This window comes from Sinocyclocheilus rhinocerous, unplaced genomic scaffold, assembly GCF_001515625.1.
Source record: "Sinocyclocheilus rhinocerous isolate Xijiao unplaced genomic scaffold, SAMN03320098_v1.1 scaffold594, whole genome shotgun sequence".
NCBI classification, from domain to species: Eukaryota; Metazoa; Chordata; class Actinopteri; order Cypriniformes; family Cyprinidae; genus Sinocyclocheilus; species Sinocyclocheilus rhinocerous.
The window spans coordinates 147412-166152 of NW_015645059.1; the positions used below are offsets into that span (position 1 = coordinate 147412).

General features: G+C 38.4%; 3 protein-coding genes across 6 annotated transcripts in view; all 3 read right to left on the bottom strand.

The window, feature by feature from the left end:
- LOC107705214 (vascular endothelial growth factor receptor 1-like) overlaps positions 1 to 8415 on the bottom strand; it is a 32848-nt gene extending 24433 nt beyond the window's left edge. For all 3 annotated transcript variants that reach the window (XM_016508409.1, XM_016508407.1, XM_016508408.1), the window contains exons 1-4: positions 8165 to 8415; positions 5756 to 5852; positions 4873 to 5084; positions 2617 to 2741 (exon numbers count right to left, since the gene is read on the bottom strand). In XM_016508409.1, the coding sequence (XP_016363895.1) occupies positions 2617 to 2741; positions 4873 to 5084; positions 5756 to 5852; positions 8165 to 8222 (492 nt within the window). In that variant the 5' untranslated portion in view covers positions 8223 to 8415. The remainder of the gene's footprint in view (positions 1 to 2616; positions 2742 to 4872; positions 5085 to 5755; positions 5853 to 8164) is intronic.
- A 981-nt stretch (positions 8416 to 9396) lies between these two features.
- Positions 9397 to 11609, bottom strand: LOC107705194 (transmembrane protease serine 11E-like). Its single transcript, XM_016508375.1, has 4 exons — positions 11369 to 11609; positions 10405 to 10541; positions 9838 to 10332; positions 9397 to 9624 (listed from the first exon to the last, which is right to left on the bottom strand). The coding sequence occupies exons 1-3, from the start codon at positions 11607 to 11609 to the stop codon at positions 10165 to 10167; spliced, it is 546 nt and encodes a 181-aa protein (XP_016363861.1). The 3' UTR covers positions 9397 to 9624; positions 9838 to 10164.
- Positions 11610 to 11851: 242 nt separating this feature from the next.
- The window catches only part of LOC107705217 (suppressor of tumorigenicity 14 protein-like), a 16501-nt gene continuing 9611 nt past the window's right edge, over positions 11852 to 18741 (bottom strand). For both annotated transcript variants that reach the window (XM_016508413.1, XM_016508414.1), the window contains 12 exons: positions 18523 to 18665; positions 18328 to 18425; positions 18052 to 18161; positions 17712 to 17845; positions 16704 to 16808; positions 16521 to 16619; positions 15927 to 16040; positions 15568 to 15687; positions 15281 to 15464; positions 13101 to 13372; positions 12137 to 12273; positions 11852 to 12064 (listed from right to left, as the gene is read on the bottom strand). In XM_016508413.1, coding sequence (XP_016363899.1) covers positions 11897 to 12064; positions 12137 to 12273; positions 13101 to 13372; positions 15281 to 15464; positions 15568 to 15687; positions 15927 to 16040; positions 16521 to 16619; positions 16704 to 16808; positions 17712 to 17845; positions 18052 to 18161; positions 18328 to 18425; positions 18523 to 18665 — 1684 coding nt within the window. In that variant the 3' untranslated portion in view covers positions 11852 to 11896. The remainder of the gene's footprint in view (positions 12065 to 12136; positions 12274 to 13100; positions 13373 to 15280; positions 15465 to 15567; positions 15688 to 15926; positions 16041 to 16520; positions 16620 to 16703; positions 16809 to 17711; positions 17846 to 18051; positions 18162 to 18327; positions 18426 to 18522; positions 18666 to 18741) is intronic.

Genomic DNA, 18741 nt, shown 5'->3' on the forward strand with positions numbered 1-18741 from the left:
AACAACACCTGAGAGATCTTGAGGAAGTCCTGGCTAGGCTGAGATCTGCTGGCCTGTCAATCAAGTTGGACAAGTGTCAGTTCTGTAGAAAGGAACTTACCTTCTTGGGCTATCGGGTCACCAAGGAGGGTATTCTACCAAATGAGGAGAAGGTGAAGGCTGTGGTAGACTTTGCTACTCCAGTAAACTCCAAGCAAGTGAGACAGTTCTTAGGCATAACCAGCTACTACCGGCGCTTCATTCATGAATATGCCCAACATGCTGAACCTCTTTTCGCTCTTACGAGAGCTGATGTTCCTTTTGGGTGGACACAAAACTGTCAGAATGCTATGGTTTTCCTTAAAAATAAACTGACGTCTGCGCCTATCTTGAGGTTTCCGCAGTTTTCACTTCCATTTTTCATTCACGTGGATGCGTGTGATGTTGGTCTGGGTGCTGCTTTAATGCAGAGGGATGAGCAAGGCAGGGACTGTGCAGTTGCCTATGCTAGCCGTACTTTGCACAAGTCCGAACGCCCTCTATCCTGTAAAATGTATTTTGCCATGGATTTTTTAAATGCCTATGTGTTTTCTTTTCTGTTTGCTTGTCACATTTTCTTTGTATTCTAGGACAAAGTGGTTTGGTGAGTTAAAAACTGTCATGTATGTTGGTATTTCTCATCATGTACCACTGGTTTTCTTTTTGAGGGGAGTATTTACAACTATTCATGTATGGAGTTGTTTATGTCCTGTATTTTCACAGTGCTGTTGGCTGAGGACAGCCAATTTGTTCCAGGGGGGACTCTGTAACGGCCACTAGAGCATTTACGGTAGTTTTGTGGCAGATTGACATCTGCGCATGTGCATAGCGTGTGTCTGTACGAGTTGAAAAGGTGAAGAGATAACTTGCTCTACCGACATCTTTATTTTATTTTATTCCTTTCTGTTTGTGACCTGAGTTGGATGCTTGTGTACTTTCTCTATCTGGTCAATTAACCATTGATGCATTACACTTTTCTGAGAATAGAATATTGAAGTGGAGATCGCTAAACTGAAAGCTAACCAGTGTTTTCAGAAAGCAAGCGCGTTTATCCACAGTGGAGAGAGAGAGCGCGTGCACATGGTTGCCAGGTTGACAAAGATAAGTAGCACACTTAGCAGATATTTCCGTATTGAGCAAGTGTGAAGCTATGTTTTGGGGATTACGTCTCTATATATCAGGCATCCCAGTTGTGTTCCTCTGCGGCCAGATTAAACCTTGTTGTAGCCTATATATGCTCTATTCATTCTTTTTTAGAAACCTCGCACTTTTCTACTAAATTTTAAACGTTGTAAAATTTTTAACAAATTAAGCGCGGTCCACTGCTGCACACTTGCCATGATATCGATACAGGGACAGCTGTATCGATACTCGTATCATCAAATCTCTGTGACGATACATCGTCGTATCGATATTTTGAACACAGCACTACTGCGCACATGCACAGAGAGTGCATGCACACACATACTGTAGACGTGCGTTCTTCCTTTCAAACAGCCGAACCGAGCTGAATACAACAGAACACAAGGTCTTTAGAGAGGCTCTTGTAAAATAACAATTTTAACGCCATTACAAACGTGATGTAAGTAAAGAACATGAAAATAGCAGTGCACTTACTTTACTTTTTAAAGTAATCACGAGCTGTGTCACAAATGATACACTATGGACTATGTACTTATGCACTGTGTACTCAACTGTGTAGTTATTGAATTACATAAGGATATTTTTTCATTCATAATCGTAGTCTGATAACTCCTTCCCCTCCGCTACATAATTAAAGCTGCGACGGTTGAGTGCATTAAGTATCCAACATTCCACACTTCATTTTTTTTTGGTTATTAAGTGCATCATTTGGGTATTTAAAGTGCACTTTTGCTTTTTGGAATTTAGTGAACACACTACTTGCACTAGAACTGCATAAAATAGTGCATAAATACACGAATTGGGACACACACACGGTCATCAGAATTAAATGCAGAAAGATTTTCTTTGGGTTTGAAACGTAAGTATAGAGCTGTTTTTATATTTTTATAACAGAGAGATGTTAAAAAAATGTCTGTTGAACACTCGAACAGACAATTTAAAAAAAACACTCATCTTTAGACATAAGGAGTTTGTCCCAAAACAACCAGACAAAGCCAACAAGTCATGAATACCCCTTTCAAAATAATAGATCTAGTTCTCTGGATGGCCCTGCCCACTGTCAAAATCTCATTGGTTCTTAATCCAGTATTAAAATCAAATATCTTCTGAATGTCTGGGATTATTTCACATTTTGTGATAATAGCTGACAGACAAATGAAAAGCCTATGTTTATAACTGAAAAGGCCAAGAAGACTGACAAGTTTTAACAAGAAAATTCATGAAAGTTTTGTTCTAAACACTAACAGCAATAAGTTTCCAGTTCTCTGGATGGCTCCACCCACTGCTCTCATTTGTCTATAATTCTGCTAATTAAACATCAAACATGTTCTGATTGGCTGAGACTGTCTCACATTTTGTGTTCAGTGCTGAGAAACAGATTCCTTGTTCCTGGAAAGAGGGAAAGCTGATGTGTCTTATGAAATGATCTGTTTGACTCACAGCTGAGACACTCACCTTGACCAACGAGACTTTGGCATCCGGGTTTGTGACTCTGCAGGGGAAGACCAACGGCTCTCCCTCCTTCATGTACACCACATCTGGGATCTCCGACTGCACCTTTACAAATGGCCGCTGGCTATCTGAAACACCAATGCTGAGGTCAGGAACAAACAGACACTGCATACAAACAGTAGACTGCATATAAACAGTCAGCAACAAATACAGAGAGAACGCTCGCTTGTTATCAAACGCTCTCTCTCTGTTGTTTTCTCGGTTGCACTTTCGCCCCAGTTACAATATTCTTGTGGCAATGAAAGGTTTTGGGTGTTGCTCGCCCCATTGTTCGAAGCTCTGGTGTTATTAAAGGAACGAAAAAAAATCTCTGAACATTTTAACAAAAGTACCCCAAGGACTGCTGGATGCTTCCTTGTCGTGCTTTGATTCAATATAAAGGACGAAGGGTGAGGCTAAATGGACATGGCCACAAGAGCGATTGATGGTCCTCAGGGGCCTTGTTGGCTAACCGGGGGCCGCACCTAGTGACCTGGGGCACCTCTTAGCCTTCCTTAATGCCTGACCAGGGAGGATCCCAGTCTCTTCTGCCCCGGCATGCCCTTAAGATGCCCACTCCCATGTACAGACACGCATCCCAACAAACATACACAAGGAGACATCGCATCCTCTATCCTCGTCTTCAAGTTGTCCCTCCCCCCAGAGCAGCACAGGATACGGACGGCCGGGCTGAGGGAGATAGATAAGGCCGGGTACCCTGGGAAAGGCTGCCCAAGAACTGAGCCTTTCAACAGCTGGGGCTATTTCTGTCCCCTCAAGGTAGCACGTAAATGAAAGTTATCGTTTAAATTTAGTCAAAAGTGAGAGAGGACAGCCTACGGTGTGCAAAAACAAAAAATGCCAGTGTGAATCCGTGCCAGACGCTCACTTAGTCGGATGTGTTGCCTCGAGAGAAAAATGGTGTTTAGGTATTATTTGCTTCCTGAGGCTTCCTGTTTAGCCTTAAGCAACAGAAATGTCAGTGAGATGGCCAAGCTATTAAACGGAGGCCAGTGTCGTGACAAATTGGGTCCTCCCTGGAAATCGGGTCTCCGCTAGGACCTCAAGTGATCCCAGCATTGAATGGGTACTCCCTTTAGTGCCTCATTACAATTCCTACAAAATCACGTTATGTTGTTTAAGTTTGATTTAAGGCCCGTTCACACCAACAACGATGACTATAATGCTAACTACAACTATAGTGTCAACATCAATAGACGATAACGTTCTGTTTTAACGTTCCGCTTTAAATGCTCAAGCTTTTTAAAGTCGAGTGAATTTTGATTGGCTGCCAGTGTTTTTATCGTTCAACAGCTGGAACAAAAAACATTTTGAAAGTGATTCCAACAACATTGTTTCTATGTCATTACCGTTATAGAATTAGAATGATAATTAAAACTTTATAATTAACTTTATCATTATAGTTACCGTCGTTGGTGTTAATAGGCCTTTAGTTAGCTAAGATACTAGCATAGCATACAGATTAGCCTGATATCTTAGCTTGTGCACCATGCACTTGCACTTCCCCTACATGTATTCATCTCCAGCCTTTAATGTAAAAACGTGTTAAATGTCCAAATATTTCAGTTACAAGGAGAACGTATAATGATGTTCAATTATTCATTTATTATTATTGTTTATTATTTTTGTCTTCTCTAGTTTGCTTCCTAAATTAGTTGTCAAATAAACCTGACATTTTATATTAAAAATAGTGTTGACTCCTAGAAGAATTGCCTTTATTCTTCTTTTGCTTTGGATAAAAGCATCAGATAAATGTAAATGTAATGTATTATTAATTAACAGTTTATCAACTTAAAGAAATTACAATATCTTCAGTTTGTTTTATTATGCACTATATAATAAGCAGTTATATACATATTTTAAATTATGACATGTGGGCAGCACGCCGACATACAGCGCCGCTGCACTTTGGGTGTCCCGTGTTCGAGTCCCGACTCGAGGACCTTTCCCGAACCCGCCCCCTTCTCTCTCTCCCACTTTCCTTCCTGTCATGTCTGATCTGTCCTATATCACAATAAAGGCAAAAATGCCAACAAAAATAAAAAATCTTTAAATTAATATCCTTTGTGTTTACTTGGTATACCTATTAAATGATAGTTGAAGACCTGATGGAGACATGATTTCAAGGAAGTACCCAATTTGTCACAACACTGGAAAGAGAGGGTTCAAGGGTTCCAGCATTCACCTGAAGCATCTTACCTGTGATGTAGATGTACACAGAGGCCTGTTTGCGCTGCTTTTGGCGGTACCTGCAGCGGTAAGAGCCAGTGTGTTGAGCTAAAGCAGGACTGAGCGTCAGGCGGCTGCAGTACTGGTTATTTTTCTTCCCACATTGAGTCTCTTCTATCTGGGTGCCGTGGTAGACTTTCGGGACGCCTGATGGCAAAACCCAATGGAGCTCCCACCGTCCCCTGAAACATCAAGTTTGGATTATACAAGGAACTTTATACCTAATGGTCCAAGTACATCATGTCACCATCTCAGTAATCAACATATAATGGAGCCCAAAAGTTTGGGACCACTTATGAAAATGCTTCTATTTAGCATTTTACTAAACTTTACATAGAATGTGAGGCCAGATCAGTCAACATGATTTATGGTTGACTTATGATTTGATTTTGTTTTTTTGTTTGTTTTGTATTTAGTTTTGCTTTAATGACAGCATCAAATGCATAAAAATGCATTTGCATAAAATGCATACAATCTGATGATCAAGTTCTCCAGGATGATTTGAGAGACTCTTGTGCATATGAACTTTTGACCTTTTGTACAAAGGAGGTAATGGTCAAATTTGATTGACCAATACCTTTTAAAATATATTTGGGTAATTTAAATGTCCAAAGCGTTCGGTTTAAAACAAATTACGTATCCCAGATCTTCAGTGTGCTCTTAAGATTTTGACCCCACTCAATTTTCATCTTTAATGCTTGCATTTTACAATCTCTCACTCCAAACTTCTACATTCTACATTCCTCCTGACCAAAATCTGTATCACCTCTGTTAATCATAAAGCCATTCATCCAATACTTCTTGATCCACTTTTAACCACTTCCTCCTCCTTTAACCATGACAAATCACTCACCTGCAGTTTAGCTGAAGTGTCTGATTTCTCTCTATAATAAGCTGCTTTTCAGTAACATCCAACACTGGAGAACTGAACCTCCCTTTTGTGTCTGTATCTTTCAGATAGAAAACAGAAAGGCACGTTAGAGGTTGCTGAATAAGATACTGTGAAGCTTTACAGAGTGACATTGAGTGACATTGACATTGACATTGAGTGACATTGATTACAGAGTGACATTGACCACATTTAGGTGATAAGAGTCCATGTAGAACTTACATAAAATAGGACTATGCCATCTAAAGCTATAGAAACATACCCACAGTTCCTGTTAATACTGATAGAGTTATATTCTAGGTGCTCCTGAGCACAGCACAACTTTTTCACGGTTGTTATTGAAGGTCAATTGAGTATTGTTCAGAGATACTTGAGGATCTTTACAAGGCAATGTTTATAGATTAAATAAAGGAGATTCATTGAATAAAAATCATCAGAAAACATCACATTAATGTGGTGTTTAAAAACATTTTTAATAATAATATTAATAATAATAATGATGATAAAAACTAAATACATCCAATTCTTTTAGATTGTCTTTTTTTTTTTACTGTTGGTAAATAAGTACATAAATAAAATAAATGTACACTCAAAAAAATGCTGGGTTGTTTCAACCCAACTTTGGGTCAAATATGGACTAACCCAACTTTTGGGTTAAAAATGTAATGTAAAAATTTAACCCAACGGTTGGGTTAGTTAGTTAAAGAAAACATTTTCAAGTTCTACAAAGGAATTTTATTCTTTGCTTAACTTTAAGTGCTTAACTTTATTGATCACAAAGAATAATAAAGCCAATTCAAGAACTATAAAAGGAAAACGTTTCTTGATACGAAGGTTCTTTGCTGAACTCTTAAGGTGCTGCAAACTAGAACTATAATATTAACAAGAATAACCTAAACGGAAATGCAATTATTATTATAATTATTTAATTTGCATTACTACATTTTTTAAAACTTTTTTTCTTTACATTACTTATTTTTTTAAAGTAATGAATTATTTTTGTTAATTTGAAATAGTTTTATTAGTGCATTTTGTTTGTAGCACTTTTTTTTAGGAATCTTTCTAAAAATCCAATATCCTGATTCATTTTACAAAATTATTTTTCCAGTATAACTGTATGCTTTTGACCACGCAGATGGCACAAAACTTAAAACAAGTTTGGCCATTAATCAATTTCATTTTTTTGTCCTGTGATGTGAGTGGTGAATTGTTGACCAATAAAGCACTAATAATCACGCAGTGCGGACAGTACATCGCTTCACCCCTTGCTTCCTCCCCTTGGGTCTGTTTTAGCTATAACACCCTGATTAGCGCTGGTTCCTGCCTCACGGTGGTCATGACCCCGAAGTCATTTATATTAGAACTTCCATTTCACAAAGTCATCAGGCTCAGGAAATAACGCCCTCTCTGATTCAACCGGGGCCAAACATTAAAGACGGATGCCAAGTAAGAGCAGAGAGGTCTCTACTATTAAAACAACTTGTCCTGCTATGGCAGGCCGATTTAGCATTTATTTCTTCAAACGAATGTGTTTTATATTAGTATTTTATTATATTATTAATAAGCAATTATATTTGTACAATATTGTATCTCTATAATAGTATCTTGTACATATGTGTTTTCTCTAGTGTCCACATAAATTATTTTGTCTGTTGTGAATTTTTATATGCATTTTTATTACTCATTCTGATTCTTTTCCATTTCACTAGTTCATTAAATATTATTGCCAGATCATTAGATTATAGCATTCCCACTCAAAATAGTTACAAGTAAACTGCTTATTTTTTTTCTGTAACAAAGTGTAATTTTTTTGCAATCAAATTTTATGGGGATATGAGTTTCAGATGTCAACTATTCTTTTCAGACAAGTCGTTTGGACAATTGTGACTAATTGTATAGATAGTCTAGTTGGATTTAGTTCTATTAATAAAAACGAAAATGCTACTAGTAACAAAAAATACTAGTTCGTTTTAAATTATAAATGTAAATGTTAAATAGGCTTGCCATAGTCTTGGAAAAACTAATTGTAGCGTCTGATTTAGCGCGTAATTTACGTTCGTTTAGCGCGTAATTTTGCGTTTTTGCAGCACGCATTATTACCAACTGGGCATGAATACAAAAAAAAAAATGCTAACAAGTTAGTGTTTATCCAAAGTGAATGGAAGTCTCCTCATTATGAAATGCAAATGATGCGCTGTGAATAAGGAATGCCACACTCATCCTCAAGCATTCCCAAAATGTTCTTTCATCCTTTAGCACTGATAGATTATGAAACCGTGCGTATTTGAAAAATAAATGTATGGCTTAGATGTTTAATATGAAGAAGAATGAAAACTGATATTCTATGATAAAAGTAAAGTCCATTATACTTACCTTTAGTCAGAACACGCCCCGACAATCCAAATATCATCACAAATAATATATCGAACATTCTCTTGGTCTTGCTTGAGGTCCTTTGCTTGGATATGAACACCTATGAAGAAACACTGCAGATCCAATACTCCAGAGAATCAATTCACCTTTCAACGCCAAAACTCCTCAAACCCTGCTTTCACAAGGACTACAATCAACTTCAGTATCGTCCGGAGTATATGAACTCTTGAAGCAGGAGGACCACGCATGAATTCCAGTTAAACTCTTGCCCATTATGACCGCGGGCTGGGATTTATTCATTTCCCACTGCCACCGGAGCTTCCGTGACGCTCATCGACACACCCATCCCGCGCGACTGACGTGACCTACAAGGGCTCGATGTACAGCACAGCTCCTGTGTCTCTCCTCCACTTCATCAATAAAATCATGAATAAACAAGCTTATTGCTGTAAATCCAACACTGTCTGAAGTTATCCCACCCTTGCAATCCTTAAAAGAGGAGAGTAAATCCATGAGGGTAAACAACTTTCAGAGAGACTAGGAGTGAGGGAAAAGAGATACTAGTGAAGATCAACGAAATGTTGGTTATGCTGCTTGCACATTAACAATGCATAATCTAGGAAGTTAATACAAACGAACAGAAGAGTAATTAATATAAAATAACACCAAGGACATTTGCTCTAAGATACCACTCTTTCCGTTATATCCTCCATTATATTTCTTTTAAGCATCAACTTTGTCTCAGATGTTTCTCCTAAAGTTCCTCAGGTGAAATAAAAATGGACACAAATGAGACTATTGTTGTCATACAAAAAAGTCAAATAAGCTCAGATAGCTGGTCTTGGAAGATTTGATGAGAAATATTTGAGACCATACTGGAATCTCTCATTTTAATTCAAATTAAAAATTTGAGCCCAGTTTGAGACTTTGTCAAGATCACTTGAAAATCTCAGGGGCAGGTGAGATTAATTCAATATTCTTCTCAAAAGAAAAAGCTAATGAAAGAGAGAGAGAAAAAACTCAATTTGAACATTTAATCTTATTGCTGTCTAGGAGAAACAACTGACTCGTTTGTGTTTTCATACCTCTAAAAATATATTATATGCATTAACCATGATTATATTCACATTAAATAAGAAAGAAACCAGTAAGAAACACTCAGGCATGATTTACACTTCATTGAAACATGCAATATAAAAACAGATCACAGAGTAGAAGTAATGTAGCACCTCTTTTTAATATAATTCTATTTTCATATATCTAATATAAAGTATCAACATTTGCTCAGTTTTGACATTTACATCTGGTTTTTCAGGTATACAGATCCTAATGTGTGCATAACTAAAGAAGTACTGAGTAAGATGTAATGTCAAATCACGACCAGTAGAGAGAGTCTTAGGGGCTGCAGCTGCTCTCTCCCAATAAGGGAGAAGCCAATAATCTTTGTGATAACAAAAACCCTACAAAAACATACAAAACAGTAACAATAATGACTAAAATTCATGTTGGTCATCATTTCTGACATGCAATCAGTTTCACAGTTGGACATATTTGAAAAGGACCATGTTTATATCATTCTTAAACAATGAAAAAAATCAAAATGATTCCATTAACATGAATAAATGAATGAAAACTAATATTTAGCCACTGTATGCAAATAACACAAATCTTACCAAGAGAACTCTTTCCACTGCAAATAATCTCCTCAATCTCGACACTAGCAGTCCACTGTCGAGGCTTTATGGAATACAGTTGGTTTGTAGGTGGTTCTTACGAATTTGGGGCATAAAGAGGGGAATGGAGCTGCTGGCAGACCGTGGGTAGAGGTTTCAAACGCTGAGCAACAGGAATTGGTGGGAAATTGCTTCCGATGCAGAGGTGTTGATGTTTGCTGTGTGTCTGGGCACCATGAGAGCTGGGCCGGTGCACCTCGATCACATGCAACTGAGTGTGGGCCAATCACCCGTTCTCTGGTGTAAATATATGTGTGCGTGTGTTAGTCACACCTGGCCTTTCGTCTGCTGGTGAATCCAGTCTGTGAACTTTATGACACGTGTGTAAACTCCAGGCCGGTTCTGTCGGGCACAGCCCTCACCCCAGCTCACAATGCCTGCTAGAAACCACCTCCGGCCACGTTCCAGACACACTAAAGGTCCCCCAGAGTCTCCCTGTGCAAACACAGATGTGAATATATGAACGGTTAACATTGACAAGCAGTGAACACAAAAGCACACACTAACCTGACAAGCATCCACTCCTCCCTGAATGTTTCCGGCGCAAAGCATTCTGGGAGTGACCGCATCGTCATACATTTTATTACAAGTGTTGTGACTGATGATGTTAATGGTGGCCTCTTGCAACAATGTGGCCAATTCACCTGAAATCAGAAGTTTTTAGATGGAAACAATGCATGTAATGACATGAAATGGTGTTTGCAACAGATTTTACTTGTTTAATCCGACTTATTTCTAAAACCCTTCTGCTCGTTAAAATTTACGGACATAAAAATATTTCAAATATAAAAATAAATTCATTTCTTATTAGTCAGGCATGCGTTTTAAAATCATTTTGAAATAAGATCTCCATAGCAAATATAAGTACCAATGAAATTCGTATCATAAATCTAGCAAAAAATGACAAATTTTAATTTGATATTTACAAAAAAAAAAGTATATTTTCTTTTCTTTTTCTTTTATTTAAAGTACATCTATAACACTATCTTTGTGTTATATAACCATGGCATTAAATTTAATAAAACCCGTTAACCCTGCTGCATTAGTGTTTCCAATAGAACGGCTAAGGGAGTGATGGCAAATTTGACATATTTCTCTCACAATATATTTGTTCCTCTTTTGCAAGGTTATAGAAATGCTATCATAGATTCTTCTTTTGCTATTGGGGAAATGAAAACAAAAAAAATATATAAATATATTTCTTGTAGTTTCTGTTTACCCAACTATGATGACTTCCGCTTCTGTGAACCATGGAAATGTGAAGCATATCTAATGACTTTGCCGTTTCGATGGGGATCCTGGGGGATTTTTCAGTGGGTGTGGTCAAAGATGATTTCTTTAGAATGCGTTTTTCTCACCTTTAGTCATCGTATGAATCATGTGTTTCAAGACAGTGTTGCTAACGTTGTCTTGCTTCAGCTCAACAAGAAGTAATTGTTTGTTCTGAATGAGTTTCTACAATGTGCCATACCTTCTTCTGACAGAACCCCCCATCCAGTGACAAAGCAGCTGGTTCCGGAGGTGAAGGCGTGAGAGGAGGCAGGAATGCAGACGGGCTGTACCAACTCATTGAAAAAGACAGGGGCACTTAGTTCTAGAAGGGCGATGTCATAGTCGGAGGTGAATTGGTCGTATTGCGAATGCAAGATGATGCGACGGATTTGTCTGGTGGCCGCTGCGTTGCTGACCGAGTTCATTACTCGCATGCCCATGTAGGCCCTCCATGATCGTGCATCAGAATACCTGCCAAAAAATGAGAAAACACTTTATACCTGGAGCGTCACATATTTAGGAGTCCTAGTGACAACAGGCTTAAATAGCCTACAACTTTAAGGAATAAAATAAAATACTATTTTCTATCTGAATATATTTTAAAATGTAATTTATTCCTGTGATGCCAAAGCTGAATTTTCAGCAGTCATTACTCCAGTCTTCAGTGTCAACTGAGTGTGGGCCAATCACCCGTTCTCTGGTGTAAATATATGTGTGCGTGTGTTAGTCACACCTGGCCTTTCGTCTGCTGGTGAATCCAGTCTGTGAACTTTATGACACGTGTGTAAACTCCAGGCCGGTTCTGTCGGGCACAGCCCTCACCCCAGCTCACAATGCCTGCTAGAAACCACCTCCGGCCACGTTCCAGACACACTAAAGGTCCCCCAGAGTCTCCCTGTGCAAACACAGATGTGAATATATGAACGGTTAACATTGACAAGCAGTGAACACAAAAGCACACACTAACCTGACAAGCATCCACTCCTCCCTGAATGTTTCCGGCGCAAAGCATTCTGGGAGTGACCGCATCGTCATACATTTTATTACAAGTGTTGTGACTGATGATGTTAACGGTGGCTTCTTGCAACAATGTGGCCAATTCACCTGAAATCAGAAGTTTTTAGATGGAAACAATGCATGTAATGACATGAAATGGTGTTTGCAACAGATTTTACTCGTTTAATCCGACTTATTTCTAAAACCCTTCTGCTCGTTAAAATTTACGGACATAAAAATATTTCAAATATAAAAATAAATTCATTTCTTATTAGTCAGGCATGCGTTTTAAAATCATTTTGAAATAAGATCTCCATAGCAAATATAAGTACCAATGAAATTCGTATCATAAATCTAGCAAAAAATGACAAATTTTAATTTGATATTTACAAAAAAAAAAGTATATTTTCTTTTCTTTTTCTTTTATTTAAAGTACATCTATAACACTATCTTTGTGTTATATAACCATGGCATTAAATTTAATAAAACCCGTTAACCCTGCTGCATTAGTGTTTCCAATAGAACGGCTAAGGGAGTGATGGCAAATTTGACATATTTCTCTCACAATATATTTGTTCCTCTTTTGCAAGGTTATAGAAATGCTATCATAGATTCTTCTTTTGCTATTGGGGAAATGAAAACAAAAAAAAAATATAAATATATTTCTTGTAGTTTCTGTTTACCCAACTATGATGACTTCCGCTTCTGTGAACCATGGAAATGTGAAGCATATCTAATGACTTTGCCGTTTCGATGGGGATCCTGGGGGATTTTTCAGTGGGTGTGGTCAAAGATGATTTCTTTAGAATGCGTTTTTCTCACCTTTAGTCATCGTATGAATCATGTGTTTCAAGACAGTGTTGCTAACGTTGTCTTGCTTCAGCTCAACAAGAAGTAATTGTTTGTTCTGAATGAGTTTCTACAATGTGCCATACCTTCTTCTGACAGAACCCCCCATCCAGTGACAAAGCAGCTGGTTCCGGAGGTGAAGGCGTGAGAGGAGGCAGGAATGCAGACGGGCTGTACCAACTCATTGAAAAAGACAGGGGCACTTAGTTCTAGAAGGGCGATGTCATAGTCGGAGGTGAATTGGTCGTATTGCGAATGCAAGATGATGCGACGGATTTGTCTGGTGGCCGCTGCGTTGCTGACCGAGTTCATTACTCGCATGCCCATGTAGGCCCTCCATGATCGCGCATCAGAATACCTGCCAAAACATAAACAAACACCTTATACCTGGAGTGTCACATATTTTGGAGTCCTAGTCACTTAAACAGCCTGCAACATTCAGAAATGGAATGGAATGGAATGAAATAAAATAAACTTTTAAAACGTAATTTATTCCTGTAATGGAAAGCTGAATTTCCAGCAGTCATTACTCCAGTCTTCAGCATCACATGATCCTTCAGAAATCATTCTAACATGCTGATTTGCTGCTTAGAACATTCTTAGAACATCTAGAACACTTTTTGCTAATACCAATGTACCAAACAGTTGTGCTGCTTAATATTTTGGTGGAAACTGTAATGCATTTTTTCAGTATTCTTTAATGAATAAAAAGTTCAAAAGAACAGCATTTATCTTTTGTAACATTATAAATGCCTTTACTATCACTTTTGATACATTCAATGTATCCTTGCTGAATAAAAGTTAAACCTTCCAAAAATGAATACTGATCCCAAAATTTTGAACAGTAGTGCATGTGCCTGAATAAAACCTCACTTGATTGCATCTGAGTCCTGAAAGCAGTGAGCTGCAGAGACAAGCCAGCGGCTGGCCACCAGAGATGCCCCGCACACATGACCATAGCGTTCCATCTGAAGGCTGACCTGCCATGGCCATGAGCCTGCCTGGGCATCCGTTCCACCCACAATCTTTGCCCTCTTCCTGGGCCTCGTGCCACAACCTACATGCACAGCATGACATTTGTAGGATTTGTTATGCAAGCAAAGAATCTTGCCTATAATAATAAATTTGATGTGAATATGTAATTCTATGAGAATGCTCACTACAGCGCAACTCATCTGAACCATCTTTGCAGTCTTTAATGCCGTCACACTCCGGATTGATCTTACTCAAGCACTTTCCACTGGCACATTTGAAGGAGGAAGGAGAGCATCCTTTAGAAACTGCAATGATCAGAGAGACAGAATATTCAGCATCACTGATCAAATTAAAGAACTAGAGGACATATGATCATAAAAAAGATTTCACACAGATTTCTTTCTGATTGTGCCATTTGCGTTTGTTATGAATGTGTTCGTACTGAAATCCATGTGGCTTGATTGTCCAAATGCATTTTTGGTCCAGTAAGCAAGGAATGATGACAGAATAGAGCAGAATTGTAGGTAAAGTGGGTTTTACTCACATGCTCTTGTGCAGTTGAGTTCATCACTGCGGTCTTTGCAGTCCACAATCCCATCACACACTGAGGCTTTGGGGAGGCAGATTTTGTTTGGGCACATATGGTAGCATTTACCTCCTAAAAAGTGGGCAAATTGAACCCAAAAAGAAATGAGTTTGACAAACGTATAAGTTGTTGGTCACAATTACCGTTGCTTGGTGAAATTTCGCAAGCAAAATAGTCATTTCAAAAGGAATCTGCAAATGGGAGTTTTGAGTTAAAAGTTCCCCACGCAGATTTCGCTCATGTTCAAGTTAGTCAAGCAACTTTGCCTCACTGAGCAACAGAAAGCTGCTTAATTTGAAAGTGACTTATGTGTGAGTGCTTTATACTTGTTTTTGCACGTAAATTTTCTATAATGTGACCGCACATATACTGTAGGTGAATACATGCACACGAAATCATTCTAACATGCTGATTTGCTGCTTAGAACATTCTTAGAACATCTAGAACACTTTTTGCTAATACCAATGTACCAAACAGTTGTGCTGCTTAATATTTTGGTGGAAACTGTAATGCATTTTTTCAGTATTCTTTAATGAATAAAAAGTTCAAAAGAACAGCATTTATCTTTTGTAACATTATAAATGCCTTTACTATCACTTTTGATACATTCAATGTATCCTTGCTGAATAAAAGTAAAATCTTCCAAAAATGAATACTGATCCCAAAATTTTGAACAGTAGTGCATGTGCCTGAATAAAACCTCACTTGATTGCATCTGAGTCCTGAAAGCAGTGAGCTGCAGAGACAAGCCAGCGGCTGGCCACCAGAGATGCCCCGCACACATGACCATAGCGTTCCATCTGAAGGCTGACCTGCCATGGCCATGAGCCTGCCTGGGCATCCGTTCCACCCACAATCTTTGCCCTCTTCCTGGGCCTCGTGCCACAACCTACATGCACAGCATGACATTTGTAGGATTTGTTATGCAAGCAAAGAATCTTGCCTATAATAATAAATTTGATGTGAATATGTAATTCTATGAGAATGCTCACTACAGCGCAACTCATCTGAACCATCTTTGCAGTCTTTAATGCCGTCACACTCCGGATTGATCTTACTCAAGCACTTTCCACTGGCACATTTGAAGGAGGAAGGAGAGCATCCTTTAGAAACTGCAATGATCAGAGAGACAGAATATTCAGCATCACTGATCAAATTAAAGAACTAGAGGACATATGATCATAAAAAAGATTTCACACAGATTTCTTTCTGATTGTGCCATTTGCGTTTGTTATGAATGTGTTCGTACTGAAATCCATGTGGCTTGATTGTCCAAATGCATTTTTGGTCCAGTAAGCAAGGAATGATGACAGAATAGAGCAGAATTGTAGGTAAAGTGGGTTTTACTCACATGCTCTTGTGCAGTTGAGTTCATCACTGCGGTCTTTGCAGTCCACAATCCCATCACACACTGAGGCTTTGGGGAGGCAGATTTTGTTTGGGCACATATGGTAGCATTTACCTCCTAAAAAGTGGGCAAATTGAACCCAAAAAGAAATGAGTTTGACAAACGTATAAGTTGTTGGTCACAATTACCGTTGCTTGGTGAAATTTCGCAAGCAAAATAGTCATTTCAAAAGGAATCTGCAAATGGGAGTTTTGAGTTAAAAGTTCCCCACGCAGATTTCGCTCATGTTCAAGTTAGTCAAGCAACTTTGCCTCACTGAGCAACAGAAAGCTGCTTAATTTGAAAGTGACTTATGTGTGAGTGCTTTATACTTGTTTTTGCACGTAAATTTTCTATAATGTGACCGCACATATACTGTAGGTGAATACATGCACACACACAAACACACTGAAACATAGTCAGGTCTTACCACAAACTCTCTCCACACGTCTGTAGCAATGAAAATAGACATCTCTGAGTATCAGTGAATGCAGGAAGAGAGAAATTGTGCATGCTGAAGTATTAAATCTTCTTAAGGATAAAAAAAGACACTCTTACCACAGTTATTCTCTTCACTGCTGTCACCACATGCGGTGTTACACTGGCTGTGTGGTCTGCACTGACCCACACAATAAACTTCTCCTGGTTTACACGTGTCTAAGGGCAAAGTAGAACAGGGTTAAATAAGACAACTATGCTTGGCTGAAAAGAATGTATGGAAAATCTAACTCATGCACTTACTGCATTTGGCCTCATCTCGTCCATCAGAACAGTCTTTTTCTCCATCACACACTTTCCTCAGAGGAATACACTTGCCATCTCCACAGCGGAACTGCCTCGGACATGCTTATATGGGAGAAAAAGCATGATTAATGAAGTGTACATTTGTGTTTTGATTCAATTAGATCATAAATTAATTCTTTATAAAATAATGCCATGATAGGTTAAGAATTTTATTTTTAGAAAATAAATAAGTGTGTAAGGATTAGGGAACAAAATTGGGCCTCAATCTCCGCACAAAATGTAAGTCATTTTCTATTTTTATTTTCCAACAAATGGTTAGTTTAAGAGTCATTTAACCTTCAGAAATCATTTATGTCATTCTTACCCCAGTACCTTGGGTAACAGGGTTAAGCTTTAATGCAGTGCACTAAAATGTGTGTAAAAACTGACCAAATGAAATGAGATTATTTATTCGTTTTCCTACTACGTGGTAGAAACAGTCCAAATTATGTTACTTCTTATATGTCACAATTTTAAGGAATTATAAGAATTTTATAATGCATTTATTTATTTACTTATTTATTTTTGTGACATTGAAAAACATGCTCTAACAGGGTTGCACACAAAATGTGGGACATCATTATTATCATTTTGTAATTAAAATAGATAATAATTAAAAATACATCACTGCAGTTAATCAACTTATTAGATTGTGAAAATTATGACATCCTTGAATGATTTTATTCTTTTTTACATTTTATTTAACCACAATTTTAAAGGTGTTACACACATTTCATGTACCTGAATCTAGAACCCTTTTGAGACAGTCTAATTTTATATTAAATAACAGTTTGTCTAACAAATCCAGTAGTTTTCACAACTAAATGATTTACCTTTGGCCCTGATCACATAGTAGTAACAGAGACAAATATCCCGCATTCAAGACACAAAACAAAAATGAAAACCCAAATCAAGTTACTTTACAAAATAAAGGGAAAAAAACTAGAAACCACATAAAGGACTCACCGCTTTCAGGAGAGAAGGCCCTGTAGATCAGATAAAAACCTTTATGGGTCAAAGACTCATCCGAGTGAAAGTGCAGCAGGACGGGTGAAGAGTAGATCCTCTTTCTGCCGCTGTCCCCAATTGGGTTACAGAGTCTGTGGAAGCGTAAGAAAAACTTACACATGCACACAAATATGCCAGCGGTTCAGCAAAAACATCTGACATGATTCTCAAAGGACATATTATAAACCTAGTGCATGTAGAGCCACAGCTTAACATGCACTAGGTTTAACTCAGCTGTTTCCTAAAGTTTAACTCAGCTGTTTCCTAGTCATGAACATATGAATAACATGACACTCACTTTACGCCGCCTATTTCCAGCCAATCTTTTTCGCAGGTGCTTGAGGCCGGTGAATCCTGAATGTCTAGCATCACAATGGTCACGGAGAGAAGGTATCCCGGCAACGGAGCCTAAAAGAGAAACCAGACTCTCATCGGACGCACTCTTACACAAAGCAGCAGCCACCCTGTGCTCCTCGTCTCAAAGAGGGAGCATCCCAGGCCTCTGAATGGGGTTCACAGGGCACTGGGGAAGAGGCTCATGGGATACCTGGGAAAGCCTTTAGCCTTAGCTCACCCTGATTTTCCAGTTACAGTCCACATTTGGAGGGTAGTAGGCGGGGTAGTAAGGGGACGTCACCGTGCCGTTCCACGCAGTGAGGAAACCACCACACTCTACAGAAACAGTGACACAGAACCAAAGAATTTCTGATTCCTGAACAGAATAATGACTCAAATTATAGCATCTCATGCTGACTGCTAATTCACACACCGGTTTTGGGTATAGCTTGGAAATAAGCTTTGAAGATGGCTCCTTGCCTCTGACGACTGAAAGAAAATGTGACAAGCATGACGTTTCCAGAAGATGTCAGTTTCATTACAGGGGATGTTCCTGATATTGGCAGACCACACCATCTGGGAAGAAGAGAGATGTCGTTTGATGTTTAGCCAACTTTACTCTGACAATGACAGTTAAAAAAAAAAAAAAAAA